This window comes from Phlebotomus papatasi, chromosome 2 (assembly GCF_024763615.1).
Source record: "Phlebotomus papatasi isolate M1 chromosome 2, Ppap_2.1, whole genome shotgun sequence".
In the NCBI taxonomy this organism is placed as follows: Eukaryota; Metazoa; Arthropoda; class Insecta; order Diptera; family Psychodidae; genus Phlebotomus; species Phlebotomus papatasi.
This window is the reverse complement of record NC_077223.1, coordinates 25,595,506-25,611,300: the sequence shown is the minus strand read 5'-3', so window position 1 is coordinate 25,611,300 and position 15,795 is coordinate 25,595,506. Positions and strand designations below refer to the sequence as shown.

Sequence of the window (15,795 nt, the reverse complement as noted above, 5' to 3'; positions counted from 1 at the left end):
ATGGCAGCGGCTGCCACTTGGTCCCTCCGTGACACTTTTAGGTAGGGTTCTACGAAGTGTTATACAGTAGACTCTCGCTAATTCGGCTCTCTTAAGATCGGACTACTTTTTAATTCTGGTGGCAGTTAAGTTTGAAAAAAGTTTGTTGACATTTTTCAAGTTTGATTATGATTATCGAATGAAGCAAATATGCTCAAATTTGTCATGGTTTGTCTTAGTTCTGATGTGTTTTTGCATTATTAGGGGTTTTCATGAAATTTACCACAAATATGAGTATGTAAACTCAATATGTGTATGCATATGAATAAAAAATCGTTGCATTTCAAAAACTTTGTTGTCCGAATTTCTTTGTAATTCGGGTGACATTTCGGTCCCAAATGTCCGAATTTGAGAGAGTCCTCTGTAACTATTTTTTTGTTTTTTTACAAACATTTGTTCGTAAATGGTCGCAAACACACAGCCAAGTGTTCGTAAAATTTTGTAATTTGTTTGCAAAAAGGGGTGGCAAAGCATCCCAGGCTTTGCGAAATGCTCGAACTCGTGACTTAGATTCTATGTACCTCAGAAGTACATTCGTATCATTTACCATTTACCGGTTCTAAACTGATTTGAACCGATTGATATATCATTCAAAATATCCTCCAAAATTGTTTTAAAAGTATCGATTTTCGGATAATAAGTAGTTATCGGCTATGAACCGGTTCATTACCGGTTCAGAACCGATTGAAACCGGTTCAGTTTTATACGAAATTCCAAAGAATCCAAACATAATCCCATTCGCTTGACAAATGCGCTCTCTAGTGTCTTTTTAACCTTTGAACTTGAAAAACCGTTATTAGGAATGATTCAACGGTATTTTCGTCTAATGACGAAATGTCCACCAGGGCGGGCCACCAGGGTAATCTCCTAAAACATACCCAAAATTAAAAAAAAATCGCACGACGCGTTTTCGAGTAATCCCAAAAAACATGGATTTGGAGGGGAAGGGGAGAGGTGGGGTAAAATGAGGGGCATGTTAACGATCCTCAGATCAAAAGTCGCTATCTCTTAGGCTGTCTACACACTATGAGCATTTTTTAAAAAAATTCTTTAAAAAATAACCCTAAAAAGGTTTTTAAAAAGAATCGGCTCTACACTAGTGAAAATTTTTGTAAAAAAATGGATTTTTTACAGAAATTTGCCTAGTATGTAAGCAATTTTGTAAAAAAAACCGACCCATTTTTATTTTTTAAAAATTTTTTTAAAGAATTTTTTTAAAAAATGCTCATATGTGTAGACAGCTTTACCGTTTGGCTGGCGACAGCCGGACGACAAACAGCGTGACGACATTTCTCATAAATCGTCTGAAATGTGAAGATTTGTTGACAAAAGCGGTCTCCGGGGGGTGGTTCATCTGCTAAAATGACTTAAGTTTGACAAATTGGCGCGAATTCTCAAGAACCAGCATGATTCTCTGTGTAAGAAGCTTCTCATAAATCTCATGCGTCTCATGCACATCTGGCCATTCTCTCTCTCTCCGTAATTCTCCCCAATGTGACGACGGAGAGTGTGAAAAAGGTCAATTGGTTATCAGTTTATCCTTTGCACGATTTACTGAATGATAGGCCATAGGCCCCAAAAGAGGGGAATTTATGTTGCTTTCTAGAATGTTCTTTAGCACACAAAACAATTTTATTTTTCACAGAATCTTTCCGTCCGGAATGATTTTCTGCCGAGCGGCATTTTTTGCTACAATGCTCGTGGGGCTTCTGCTGCCGGAGAATGTGGTAGGAAAATGTGATAGAGTACCTGAGGGATCTGGTGCGGCCAAATCACCAGCTGATGGACGTTTTCGCATAAGAATTCAGGGAAATCCCGAGAGGTATACACCAGGAGAAATTTATACACTATCTCTGGCTGGAATTAGATCCATGCAGGTGGCTCATAAATTCTCTGGATTCATGTTGGCCGTTGAAAAAGAAATCTATGATCCCAGGACTGACATTGGAGGCATGGGAAGTGCAGGACTTTTTCAACTTCTTGGAGATACTTTGGCTAAATTCAGCGAGAAGTGCCCAAATGTCGTCACTCACACGAGTTCTCTGCCCAAATCCGACATCCAGGTGAGTGTAAATTTATTTGAATTTGATGCAAAAATGGGCAAAATTATCAAGAGACACTGGCAATGAAATTTCGAGAGGAAATGCAAAGAGGTGAAGGTTCATATTAGATTAAAGTCAGAGAGATTTAAGTGATCTTCAATCAAGTTTTGACGAGAAGATTGTGCACTGATTTGTTTGGAAATATCATCTTGATAGTGCAAAGATCACTTCTAAAGACTCTAAAATAGCTACAAACAGAAGAGTTTATTGCGATCTTGAGAACATTTCTGATCAAAAGATGCATTGTTTTATTTAAAGGAAGAATAAAATAAATATTAATCATATAGAATCTTTACAATATCAAGGTTTTTCAGTCATAAAAAAAAGAGTTTCTAAGAATACTTTTAAAGAAATAACTTCTTACTGAAGTTAGTTCTGAGAAGTCTATTGCTTGGGCTTCACGTGATCATGATGAAGATCACTTTTAATGGTGATTGATAGTTTATGACAATTTCTAAATATATTTCACCAGTGTCCACGTGACTATTAGCATTCAAAGTTTTTTTTTTGTTGAATCCAACATGGGGATTTTTGTTTTAAAAGATTTATTCATGATTACGATGATTACTATAAGAGATCAATACCTACACCGAAACAAAATACATGGCACTTTATAGATCATTTGAAATACAAGTTCAGGATTTTGTTAAAGAAAGGGGAAGATTAAAAAAAATCAGAATCAGAATCTTAAGGGACTGGAGAGAAGATTGAAAAGTATTCGGGACACTTGTGAGTAACTTGTACTCCCGGATCACAATTTAATGGGACTGCAGGGAAGTTTTAAAAGATCTCTTATTTCTTTTGGACAACTCGTACTTCTAGATAACAATCTGGTGGGATTAAAGGGAAGACCATGAAGGACCTTGAACTTTTTTGGGTAATTTGCACTCAAGGACTAAAGGAGATATTTAAATTAATTTGGGATTCTAATAGCCCAAGTGGCAAAATTTTACTATAGTGCAAATATGAGATAAAAGAAACGTTTGTTGCACGTCACTCAAGTTACTTCAAGTTACAAAGTGTCGAGGAAACCTTATGACATAAATATAACGTTTTGGCTACTTAAACTAATAACGTTAGACTTACTATGTTATAATAACGTAAGTTTTTCTTCATTTTTTCTCAAAATATTACGTAACTGCTTGTAAGAAAATTTACGTGCAGATAACGTAATTTTGTCACTTTTCTCCTTCAATACTCTCAGCCCTATAAATAGAATATCTGCAGCTTTTTAAACGTTTAGAAATGACAATTAAGAATATTAGGTTATAGGATAGCTTAAAAAATAAATAAAATGGAATATATGTTTATCTTGAAGTTAATAAATGTGTGGTAAAATTTTTCGTTCTTGCAAATAATTAGCAAAAGAATTATTTTCTTATTACAGGATTTCTACTTTTATTTTAAAAATTAAAATTTTATTAAAAATTATTGTTTGCATTTATTTTAATAAAATAATCCGTCAATTTTTAATAATGACACTACGTTGTTTATTCGGGCAGCGGTCTGTTTTAACCCGGTCTGTTTTGTTTGATAGTGACCTGAGTTTCTATGAGAACCCTCATAAAGTCGATTCAAGCATTGTAGATATCATAAAATATTCCAGAAGTTCAATTTAAAGTACCTTTCTTTATAGAAAACTAAAAGGTTTTTTTTTTTACAAAAATGTAAACAGTTTCTTTGCAAGTTTTGTTTTTTAGAGTTTGTGGACAAATAGCTCTCAAAACAACGTTTTTAGTTTTCAGAAATGGCATTATATTACTTTTCTGGACGTGAAGCGTGTTCTTAGCCTTTCACTAACGAATAATAATTTAAAATAAATTTAAAAGACAGCAATTTTTTTCATAAAAATCAAGTAAGATTAATTTGATACAATAAAAAAAATATATTTTCAATATTTTAAAAAATCGTTCGTATTATTTTATATATAAGGTAAGGTACTCTCTAGTCGGCCGTTTAACAAGTCGGCCACTATGTGTTCTTCAAGTCGGCCGGTGGAATTATTTATTCATATTATATAATTTTGCAATAATATTCCAGGAGTTTTATAACATCATAAGGTCAATAATTGTATAAATAACACAAATGACCGAGAATACAAATGAAATTAGACACAAAACATTAAAAAAAATTATTAAAAGTCAGAGGATTCAAATTTACCTTAAGCAATATTGGTCATTTTTCAGCATATTTTGATGTTCTTTATAATATTCACGACATTTTTTCACAAAGAGTTATTCGATTTATTACCTGTGCAGATTACTTTAGCAGTCAAATTTTGAGTCAAATCGGAAGTTGAGAACTTTAACTAACACACTGTGCAATAAATTTATTTTCATTATTGATAAAAATATTAATTTTCTGTCTTAAATGTGAAGGTGTGAAATTTTAAAGCCATGTTCCTCAATTCGGCCGGCTAAATAAAAGAATAAAAAGAATTTTTCCCTTACAATTTTTTGTTTTCTTAAAATTACTATTCTTTAAAGGTTTTCTTTCTTTCTTTCTCAATATCCTTTTCTAGTCCGTAAAAACGTTACGGGCTTTTAAAATTTGAAAAATGGGTGGCCGACTAGAGGAACCCCAGGTGGCCGAGTAGAGAAACGCTTATATTGAAGTGGCCGAATTGAGGAACACTCTACATTTTTAAAACATTTTAATTTTTTAATAATCTAAAATTATTTTATCTCCAAATAAAGTGTACAATCAGATGGACAAAGATCTATACTACAACTTAGGGTGAAAATTTGATCAAAACAGGCAAATTAAATGTCCTTTTACATAAGTTTTTCATAAAACCCATTCTTAAGTGGCCGACATACAGCCCCTTACCTTAGTCGTTTTAATAAATTAACACAAAACTGTCAAATTTGAAAGAATATTTCTAATTTTAATTTATTTCGAAAGAAAGGAGAACAACATGTCCTCTGTATTAAGGTTTCCTCCAAACATTTATGATTTTGATGTTGGATTTGAGGACTAAAAGTGTACGCGACATGGTTCAAGCGGAGGCTCCTAAAATTTCGAAAGCCAAAATCCTGAAAGGGATGAAATTATATGGTGAATAATATATTGAATAATTTCCCAAGACACAATGAAAATTTTCCTTTGCCTCCAGCAAGCGCGAGTACAATAGTGGGAGTAGCCATGACACTTTTAAAATTTTGGGATTTTGGCTTTCGGGATTTTGACCGGGACCCGATTCAAGATAACTCCCTTCAAAACATAATATACATTTATATATATAAATTTTCCCCTTTTCATTAAAATTTTTTATATACATAACGAAATTTCCAGAAATTATTCTTATCTGCAAGTGTCTAAAATTATTTTATAAAAATGTATAATTATTATCTTATGAGCGTTAAAGGAATCCGTCTTTGGAATACAAAAGATGTCGTATGACTATCCACGGGCGCGCACACACTTTTATTGGGATGAGTGCGCCTTAAGATTTTGTTGCGCGCGAATTCAAAATTTTCAGAGTGACTCTAAAATCCGTTTTTCATGAAATCTAATTACTTATGATGAAGTTTATTTTTATGACCAAGAAGTTGTAACAATATGTCAGAAATTATAGCCCAGCAGCGAAAGTAAAACTTACATCTAAGTGATAGTAATTTGTAAGGCTTCGTGTAAGCCTTACTTTTCAACTACATGTAAGCCATATGAAAGCTTTGCAAGTGTATTGCTTTCAAAATGACTAACATGTATGGTATATGGAAGCGTACACTATCATGTAAAAAATAATGTAAGTCACAGTTTAAGGCTTTCTTTCAATGAACATGCAAACGATACAAAGGCCTTACCATGTATTGCTTTCGTAATATTAACATGTAAGGTATATGAAAGGGTACACCATCATGTAAGGCTTAAGTAAAGTAAGGTGTATAAAGCTTTCTTTTAATCAACACGTAAACTATCCTAAAGCCTTACCATGTTTTGCTTTCATAAAATTTAGAAATAAAGTATATGAAAGTTTTACTAGGTATTGTTTGCAAAATAATCAACATGTAAGTTTTATGAAGAATACATTATCATTGTGAGACATAAGTATGCCTTACGAATGGCTTGCTAGAAATTTTCACTTTAAGAATATAATTCATGCGAGCTACACCGAAGTCCTGCTATTAAGACTCAGTTGAATTATTTTATTTCTATTCATCAGTGGGGTTTAGTTTAACTAAAACCTACTATTAAGATGTGTAGACTCCATTTTTAATCAAATTAAACACTCAAAATTATTTTTGTGCTTTCTTTATTCACGTCCGCTCTCTTCGGCGTCCAGTCCAAGTCTTCGTCTGTTCCAATTGCCCTCTCGCGACAATTGTTGTAAGTATCGTCCGTCGCGCCCGTTGGCCACAGATGAATGATTATGAATATGATTCTTATGATCATATTCTAGAGTAACTTCTCTAATGAGAGTCACTTCAAGTTTTGATACGAATGCTTCTCATGAAAAGCGTTCGTCGGCCTTACATTTAAGGCTTACTTAGGTGACAAAATGTAGTTATACAATGTTAAACGTCCATAAGGGCCTTGAAAGACTTGAGGATTAGCCGAGAGACGACTTAGCGTAATTATATCCGAAATGATGGTTAAACTGCATTTCTATCATTTTCCACTGAGCCGTCTCTCGGCTTAAGTCGTAAGTGTGTCTAGGGCATAAGACTTAGTTTAACGTATGACTTACAGGATGGTCCTTTTTAAGGCTTACCTAGAGCATTTTATTTCCTTCTGGGATGCTTTACATGAATGCATTTCTTATGGTTTACATGTATTTATTACTACAGTTTTACAGAATTTGCTTGCAAATGCTTTACATGTGTATTCCCAGCAACGAAAGTTCGCGGTTGGTACCACAGTACAAGAATACCTGAACAACTACCAGTCACCTTATGGGAATTTAACATAGCGTGACCCTTTGTGACTACTAGTCAATGCACATTCAGTGGCGCTGGAGCGGTGGTCACCACTCTGACTACAAGAAGTTTATCATGATGGCCACCGCGCTCCGAACAAATTAGGAGGCCGCCACCGTCGCAGCCTATTCAACCGCGAATCTTTTCGTTGCTGGGTTTATGTAAGGCATCCTTAAAAGCCATAAAAATGCATCAATAGCCTTCCTATGCCTTACAAGTAAGGCTTTCGTAGGTGATAAAAGTGTGGTTATACCGTGTTAAACCTCCATAAGCGATAGTGATTAGTAAGGCTTACGCATTAACATGTAAAACTTATGTAAGGCATCATTTCGCTGCTGGGTAGTGAACTTACCAAAATGGTAAGTTTTGTCGTTTCGCTTACCTCTTTATAACGTGGAGGTTATTCCCCCATTTCGAAAGTATGACGTGCGGGTGCACCAAATAATTACTATTACCATACGATAACTATAACGTTACTGACAAATTTTTGCCACTTGGGAGTCAGCTTGGCACTCCCAGATCACGATCTGATGAGGCTAGAATCTGCAAATGCACATGAAATTTTTCCGTATTTTCGGCTAGGTTCTCTGGACAGCCCCACCTCCGGGAAGTGGCTGTGTGGTTTTCAGAGCCACAGTGATCGAACACAGAGATGTTTGGTACATGGATGATGGTCCTCTCAGTAAGATGTTTTGCGAAGATGAGCAGGACACCATAGATGTTCAGCCCATTATTGAAGATCCCTGCTGTGCCTGCCAAGAAGCTAAATATGAGGTGACATTCGAAGGGCTTTGGTCTAGGCATACGCATCCCAAAGATTTCCCATCAAATCGCTGGTTGACTCGCTTCAGTGATATCATTGGAGCGTCTCACACGGCAGATTACAGGTTCTGGGAGTATGGTCAACCGGCTAGTGAAGGATTGCAACAGGTGGCTGAGCATGGTTCCACGAGGATGTTGGAGAGTGAACTAAAGGCTCAGAGTGAGAATATAAGGACAATTATAAAGGCACGAGGAATATCGTATCCAAATGTCACTGGGAAGACTTTTGCTGTCTTCCGGGTTGATTCTCGGCATCATCTAGTGTCCTTGGTATCTATGATTGATCCTTCACCCGATTGGATTGTCGGTGTTTCTGGGTTGGAATTGTGCCTGGCTAATTGCTCGTGGATTGAGAATAAAGTGTTGAATTTGTATCCTTGGGATGCTGGGACGGATAGTGGACCTTCTTATACGTCACCGGATCAGCCGACAAATCCGCGAGATGTTATTCGAAGGATAAAGTCGAACTTTCCCAATGACCCAAGGTCTCCGTTCTATGATCCAACGGGCGGAGAAATGAAGGCAATGGCTAGGGTTTATATTTCGAGGCAGAGGCTGTATGATAAGAATTGTGAGACTGATACGTCTGGGGAGGATTTGGGAGGATATGGTGCTGGGAATAGAGCTTGTGAGATGACTCCGTGGAGTTCATGGAGTACGTGTTCAGTGCCGTGTGGGAAGGGAGAGAGATTTAGGCAGAGGAATTATCTGAATCCAATTGCAGCCAGTCAGAATCACTGCAATCGGAGGATTCAGGAGAGGGGAACGTGTTATGGGTCGGAAAGGCATTGCCGGATTGGGGGGCGAGGGGAGTTTCAGCCGGATCTGTCTGAGGCTAACAATGAGGTCTTTCCGAAGTGTGCTTTGACTGAGTGGTCGCCATGGAGTGAATGCAGCAAGGGTTGCGGGAAGGGAGTTAGGGTTCGTACGAGGAACTATGTGATGAGGGAAGCAGCGAAAGACTGTCAAAGAGCATCACCGAATCGACCACAGTTGCGGCAGGAAGAAGAGTGTTGGGGCAAGAATTGTTCAGGAGATATTGGAGATGACAGTGTTCCACCGTACAATAACTATCCGGCTGTCAATGCTGACCAGGATCCAGTGTATGATGAAGATGCATTCTTTAAGCCACGTCCGGGAGGTGGCAGGGTTTACGATCGCGGAAATCGCGAGTGTAAACTCACTGAATGGACGGTATTTAGTCCCTGCAATGCTATTTGTGGTCTTGGTCTCATGATGAGATATCGCTATCCAATTCGTGAGGATATTGATCCACAAGATGTACAAAACAAAGCAGTTGACTACTTAAACAATAAACGCCCTGAAATTCCCCATAACCCTACAATTACAAAAATGGAAATGGATGATGGTTTTGAGGGCGAAAAATTCTGCAATGGTCTTGTTTGTTTAGATTCTGATGATCCTTGCTTGCGCATTCCAATGATTGAAGTAGTTGTCTGTGGGCATGATCAACCATCTTGCGATGATCTTCCGGTTATATGTCGCCTTCTTCCGAATCCAGGTTCCTGCAGGAATGGCACAAATCGCTGGTACTACAATGCAAAGTCCCGAGAATGCGCAATATTTGCTTACGGAGGCTGCCTGGGCAATGAGAATAATTTCCTGTCACGAAATGAATGTATGACGGCATGTGAAACGCCCAATTATGGCTATCAGGAGTATCAGAGTCAGGAAAACTTTCGAGGGATTGGAAATATTCCCATTAGGGATCAGATACTTGCAGATGCAAGTAGGGATTGTCAGGTGTCTCACTGGGAGCGTGGTCCGTGCAATGTTACCTGTGGATCGGGTTTTCGCGTCAAGACACGTCGAATTCTCAGGTATCCTATTAATGGGGGCAAACCTTGTCCCAGGAAGCTAATTCGGTATGAACGCTGCGAGGGATCCTGCAGTCCACAGCAAGATTTAAATCCATCCTGGGGACCAACTCAACCAGATCCCTGTCATTATTCACTCTGGAGCAACTGGTCACCTTGCAGTGCCACCTGTGGCAGCTATTCAGTACAGCAGAGGACAAGGTATGTTCTCAATCCTTCTCCTGGGATCTCCTGTACGCATCGTGTTGAGGAAAGACGCTGCAATGTGATGCCTTGTTCAGTGGAAAGTTAAAGATTCATCTAAACTCGCTTTTTTTTCTTCAATTAATTTAATTTTGTTCTAACCAAGGGGGAGATATTAGGGTTGAAAGTGGTGTACGCGGTTGAAAATGAAGTGATTGGAAGTCTTTGGAAGTGGAAGTGCCCGATTATACCGTTTTTTCTGACTAATTTCATATTTTTCACACTACGCTACTTTTAGTTAAAATTTTTAATTCGAACGGCAGTGTAATTTGAAAAGATCTTTTTTGACAATTTACAAGTTCGGTTATGACAATGAAATGGAGCAAATACAGTGGCGATAAGATAAATAGCACACCTTCAGCGATAGTTCTATTTTGATGTTTTATGATACAATGGCCTCAATTCTGAGACTAAGATCAAGATCAAGAAAATTTCAAGATTTTGGTATTCAGAAATCAAAAAATCAAGATCAAGATGTCAAATGTCTTGAAATCTTGAAATCCAAGACACAAACCGTGTGGATATCAAGATTTGCAATTCTGGAACCAATATTTCAAGATTTCAAAACGTCAAATTTCTTGTTTTCTTGAAATAATACCAAGAACCTCTCGGAGGTGCTTGGAATTTTCAAGATACTAACAATTTGAAGAGTTTCATGCGGAAATTATTTTTGACCAGGAATATTTCTATAAGAGATGATACAAAAAGAGAATTACTATGAAAAACGCTATGTTTGATCTTGTAATTTAATCGTAATAATACATATTTCTAGATGTACGTTTCGAAGTACAACACTCTGAGAATACCTGCAAAATAATCACATCTTGCATAAGCATTTCAGGGTTTATTACACGTTACAAGTTTTGTTTGAACTTCTTTTATTCCTGATTATGGCCTGTCATATATTATTTAATACAACCTATAATTAATTTTTGTAATTTATATGGCAAAATTTCAACAAATTCAACAAAGAAATGAAGATATTTGTCAGAATTGACGTTTTGTTAAGTGTGGAAAATCTTGAAATCTTGGTTCTTAGCTAAGACATTTTAAATTCCATAAATGCTTTGCGTCAGAATATGAAATCTTGATCTTGAAAATATTTGACAGCTTGAAATTTTGATCTTGATCTTGATCTCAGAATTGAGGCCAATATCAATCTTTCTACATGCATGCTTTATTTTTTAGAAAATATAATGCCCATTATAAATAAAAAATGATAATTATTTAATATTTGTATCTATTAAAATCATGTGTTTTTGTCATTTTATGAGTTTAGGTATAATTTGTGCGGCCAATTTAAATAGCACACTTTCATTTTCTCTGAAAATATTACCTGAGATTTACTTTTATTTTAAAATTCATTATATTTCTGTATTTTTGGTCATTTATAGGCATTAATACCACAAATTTTCGTAAAATAAAGTTATGAGAACTGAAAAATAATGTAAATTGACCCCTTAGTACAGATTTACAGGTTTACGTAAAAGAGTTTAGGATAACTAAGATTTTTTTTGTAAATTATATTGTTCAAGGGAGAAATATCATCAATTCAATTATTTTTTATGATCAAACTTACAAATCACGCAAAAACTCGAAAATTTCGAGAAAGAATTACAATTCCTAGAGAAGATTCTGCTATTGTTCTTATAGTAAAACTGAATTTATTTGCCGCCATTCCAAAAGTAATGGAACAAATTGAACAAAATTTCAAAATTAAGTGATGTAAGCATTACTGAAAGCCGCTTATCTAAAAATACCCATGATCCTTCGTTGTCAAGCGCTTATTTTTTCCAAAAGTTATTTAAAAGTACTAATTATTTCAAATTTAATTTTCAAATAGAATTCGTAAGTTGTTAATTGCAGTAGAAGCCGAAAACTCTGACTTCTTATAGGATGTGCTATTTATATTGTCTTCTTAATATGTGCCATTTCAAGAATTTTTTGATCGTACTAAATTTCTGGATAGAACTTTCAGGTTTTTTCTTCATAATCAAAATGTATTTATATACAAGTTCATCTATTATTCTTACTTTCATCATTTAAAAGCATAATTTTTCGAAAAAGAAAGCATATATTATAGTGTCCGAAACTGTGCTATTTATCTTGTCGCCACTGTATGCTCAAATTTATTACACCTTAATTTGTGTTGTAATTTTTCCGAAGAAATATTCAGCTGAATAAGAATTTTCTTTGCTTTTTACAGATATTTCAAATTCATATAGTTGCTCACAAATAATGACATAGCTATTGTAATTGACTTTGAATCAATTTGATATATTTTTTTAAAATAATTTATTGTAATATGTATTGGATGATTGCATAAATTCGTGGGACTTTTTCGCAAATGTAGTTATGGGGTATCCCATAAGAACACATCCACCATTTTTTTTTTTGTTAACGTTTTTGCATATGCTGGAAAGTTTTTAGTGTATTACGTCTCTTCAAAATGGTCGATTTCTGCTTTTGAGAACTTTTACGAAATATGAGAAACGAAAAGGAACATTTGTAATATTTTATGTTTGCGTAATTTTGAATAAATCTAAGTAATGCTCTTTCATAAAAAAAAAACATTTCGGAGGTTTAGTTAGATCGTGTCCTTGCTCTATTTTCCAACAGTAGCTTCACTGGTCTCTTAGGAAAATTCAAAATATGTTGATACCCCTTCGTAAAACAAAGATAATACAGAGGGTCCTCGATAGTCAAATAATTATTTCTAGGCTTGTTGACTCCATTGGATTCGGTGATTCTATCGGAGTCCGGAAAAAATCAAATCAAATAAAATGTGAAATTCTGATATAAAGGGTATTATTTTGTGTTTGTACTGGATAATTGATAAATTTAACGCGATAGTAGGATATTTCATTTAGGTACTAAACCCATAAATTCTACACCCTCTTGTCCAAAAAAGTCATATGTTTGGGCAAAAGTTGGAGATTAAGGAATGATTTTACAGAATGTTTTTATTATTAATAAGTACAGTGAGTGTCAATAGTTTATTGCCTAATGCATGTTTGGGAAAACAAGTGAAAAAAATTATAGAAATATTACTTTTCCAAATTTTTCGTTTTGCAGATGAGTTCCCTGTAATCTGTAGATATTATCTATATTTTTCAAAAAAATAATTAATTTTATTTCATATCAGAAATCAAAAATCGTCCATCCACGATGTTAAGATAAGGAAATGGTGTCTTAAAGATTTCTTTTTTCACTTTTTTTAGAAGAGCTCCGGTAGATATTTAATTGTTGAAAATTTTGATGCAATTAACGCTATTAATTAGAATTTATTTTCAACTTTTATTGTATGAAAGCCCCATAGCAAAATTCCGCAAAAATTCCAATGGAAAACTTGCGTCCAAATGGCTAAATTCGCTGGAATTTGACGCTAAAATTCCACTAAGTTTTCCTATGGAATTTAAAGCCGGAAATTCCATGGAAATCATAGTGCTCCATGGAATTTACTAGTACGACATGCTGGAATTCCAGCGTTAAATTCCGCGGTATTCCGCGGAAGATTTATATGGAAACTCACACGTGAAACGTCCGCGGGATAAGCTGGAAAAAACATATGGAAATTTCCACTATCTTTCCATAGTGTTTTATATGGATTTTTCCACTAGTTTTCTGAAATGTCAAACAAATAAAATGGTGTTGCGACAACTTTTAGAATTTGTTTCCAAACCTTCCGCAAACATTTCTAGTGATTCATGTGGCAATTATAATATAATTAATTATGCGATGCTGCGTTTCGTGTAGATAATAATGAAGTGATTACATTAAATAGGCCGCCAACCTAAAATAATGCTGTTTTTATGTTAATTAATATATATTTTAGGAAATTTTTTTTTTTTAATAAAATATTTTTTTATTGCTCAAAGTGTGAATTCGTTATTGCTGGTTTATAAAAACATATTATAATCCTCGTAATCTTCGCCGTTTCTATAAAATTCGGAAGTAAAATCATGAGGTGCATGTGACAGCTTCATTTTTTCTCCATTTTATTTTGGTGGAAAAATCCACATAAATTCCACGAGCATTTCCATGGATGTATTCTATAGAAAAAATCCAGCATAAATCCATAAAATTTTCCTTGGAACCTATTATGGAAAATTCCTATGGATTTTTTTAAGGAAAAATAGTGGAAAATTCCGAGGAATTTTTCGCTTGTTATTCCTATTCCGCTTTCTTTTGCTATGGGGAGAACAGATTGATAGTTGTTCTTTTCATTATGACATAACTATGACTCTAAACTTCACAAAAAGAGCAATAAAACCAATTTTTCTCATATTCTTCTTATTCTGAAAAATGGGCGCTACATGGTTAGAGATATCTACTTAGAGTCTTCAGATGACCCTCTAATAAGTCAACCTGAGGATTATTATTATGATCCTCATTTCCTCCCTACTCCTCCCGTTTCAGCGCCAAAATCGTTTGTTTTTTTTTATGATTACAGGAAAACACGTCATACGGGATCATAAGGCTTAATCAAAAAATCTTAAGACAAGAGAGAAAAGATAAGAAAATTTTCAATCGGTCAAAACGCTTAAAATCAGGAAAAAAAATATTTTGTCGAAATTTGATTACACGGTTAATATACGAATTTTATCATAATATTATTTTTCTTGTGTTATAAACGTTACATTGATACACCAAAACACTGTTTTAAATTTCGAAAAAGTCAAGATAAAATCATAAAATATTATAAATTCAATAATAAAGAAAAAGTTGACTCTATCGGAGTCCGTAGAGTAAAAACATAGCTGTTGACTTTATTGGAGATTGACTCTATCGGGGGTTGACTCTATCGAGGTCCCACTGTATTTACATTACTGGAAGTATGCAAGAGTATCTGTCGCTAGAAATTCAAAATATAAGCAAAATGTTAGAAATATGTCCAACGCACAATCACTTTTGTTTTGTAAACATGTTTTTGACATTTCAATGAGAGTGAATGAAACCTAAATCTAGTCATCTCGCTCACTCTTACAGACAATTTTGAAAACATGTTTACCAACAAAAGTTATTGTGCGCTGGGCAATATGCGGAATAATAAATTTCTTGAGATATTTTTTAAAGTTTTCTTAATTAGATTTCTCATAAGATTAAATAAATTATTGATTAGTAAGTGCATGAAGTGCAAGAAGTGCTGGAAGTATTGCAGCATTTTCGAGAGTGTTGCGAAGTTTTGGAAGTACGCAGGGCTATTCCATGCAAATTGTGGAAGTGCCTGGAAGTGGTGTACACTTTTCACCAAATATCTCCCCCTTGGTTCTAACAATTTCGGTAAAATTCTTTTGAAAATAGCATTGTTTATTCTCTGTATTCTTAATAGATTTAAGACAAAATGCGAGATATTAAAAAGGTAGTTTGTTGAAAGTGTGGGAGTTTCTATGACTTATTCCAGCAAAAGCAGTAATATACAATTATTGACCAGGCTGAGTACTTAATGGCCAGGAAGACTAGTCATGATTCTTTGCTAGCTTTGTCGCTTGTATCTTCACTTGGTGGTATGGGATGAAGTTGAAATCTCACATCGCTGCCTTTCGTGCGTTTCTGGACAATTTTACCCAGGGATCTGGTCTGCGTTTCAATTTCCCGGAAGATCCGTTCGGATGCTGCAGAATCTGCATTCCCGCCAGATATTACAGCGACAACCCGGTAGTTCTTCGACAGCCACTTGGTGAGGTTCTTTATGCGCGACTGGAGATCATGATCGCCTATTTTATTGGTGATTTGGAGGAGTTTTTCTCCCTTGATTTCCCTGGAAGAAAAATTAAAAATAGACATTGTATAAATTTAGGCGCAAATATATTCTTCTGGTTGATTGCAGCG

General features: G+C 35.1%; 2 protein-coding genes across 2 annotated transcripts in view; one reads left to right on the top strand and one right to left on the bottom strand.

The window, feature by feature from the left end:
- The first annotated feature begins 1,700 nt into the window (after window positions 1-1,700).
- Window positions 1,701-15,339, top strand: LOC129803192 (spondin-1). Its single transcript, XM_055849593.1, has 2 exons — window positions 1,701-2,102; window positions 7,643-15,339. Exons 1-2 carry the CDS (start codon window positions 1,701-1,703, stop codon window positions 10,010-10,012), a joined length of 2,772 nt encoding a protein of 923 aa, XP_055705568.1. The 3' UTR covers window positions 10,013-15,339.
- LOC129803267 (translation initiation factor IF-3, mitochondrial) overlaps window positions 15,253-15,795 on the bottom strand; it is a 1,318-nt gene continuing 775 nt past the window's right edge. Inside the window, exon 3 of the mRNA XM_055849717.1 lies at window positions 15,253-15,724. Within this exon, the coding sequence (XP_055705692.1) occupies window positions 15,427-15,724 (298 nt within the window). The 3' untranslated portion in view covers window positions 15,253-15,426. The remainder of the gene's footprint in view (window positions 15,725-15,795) is intronic.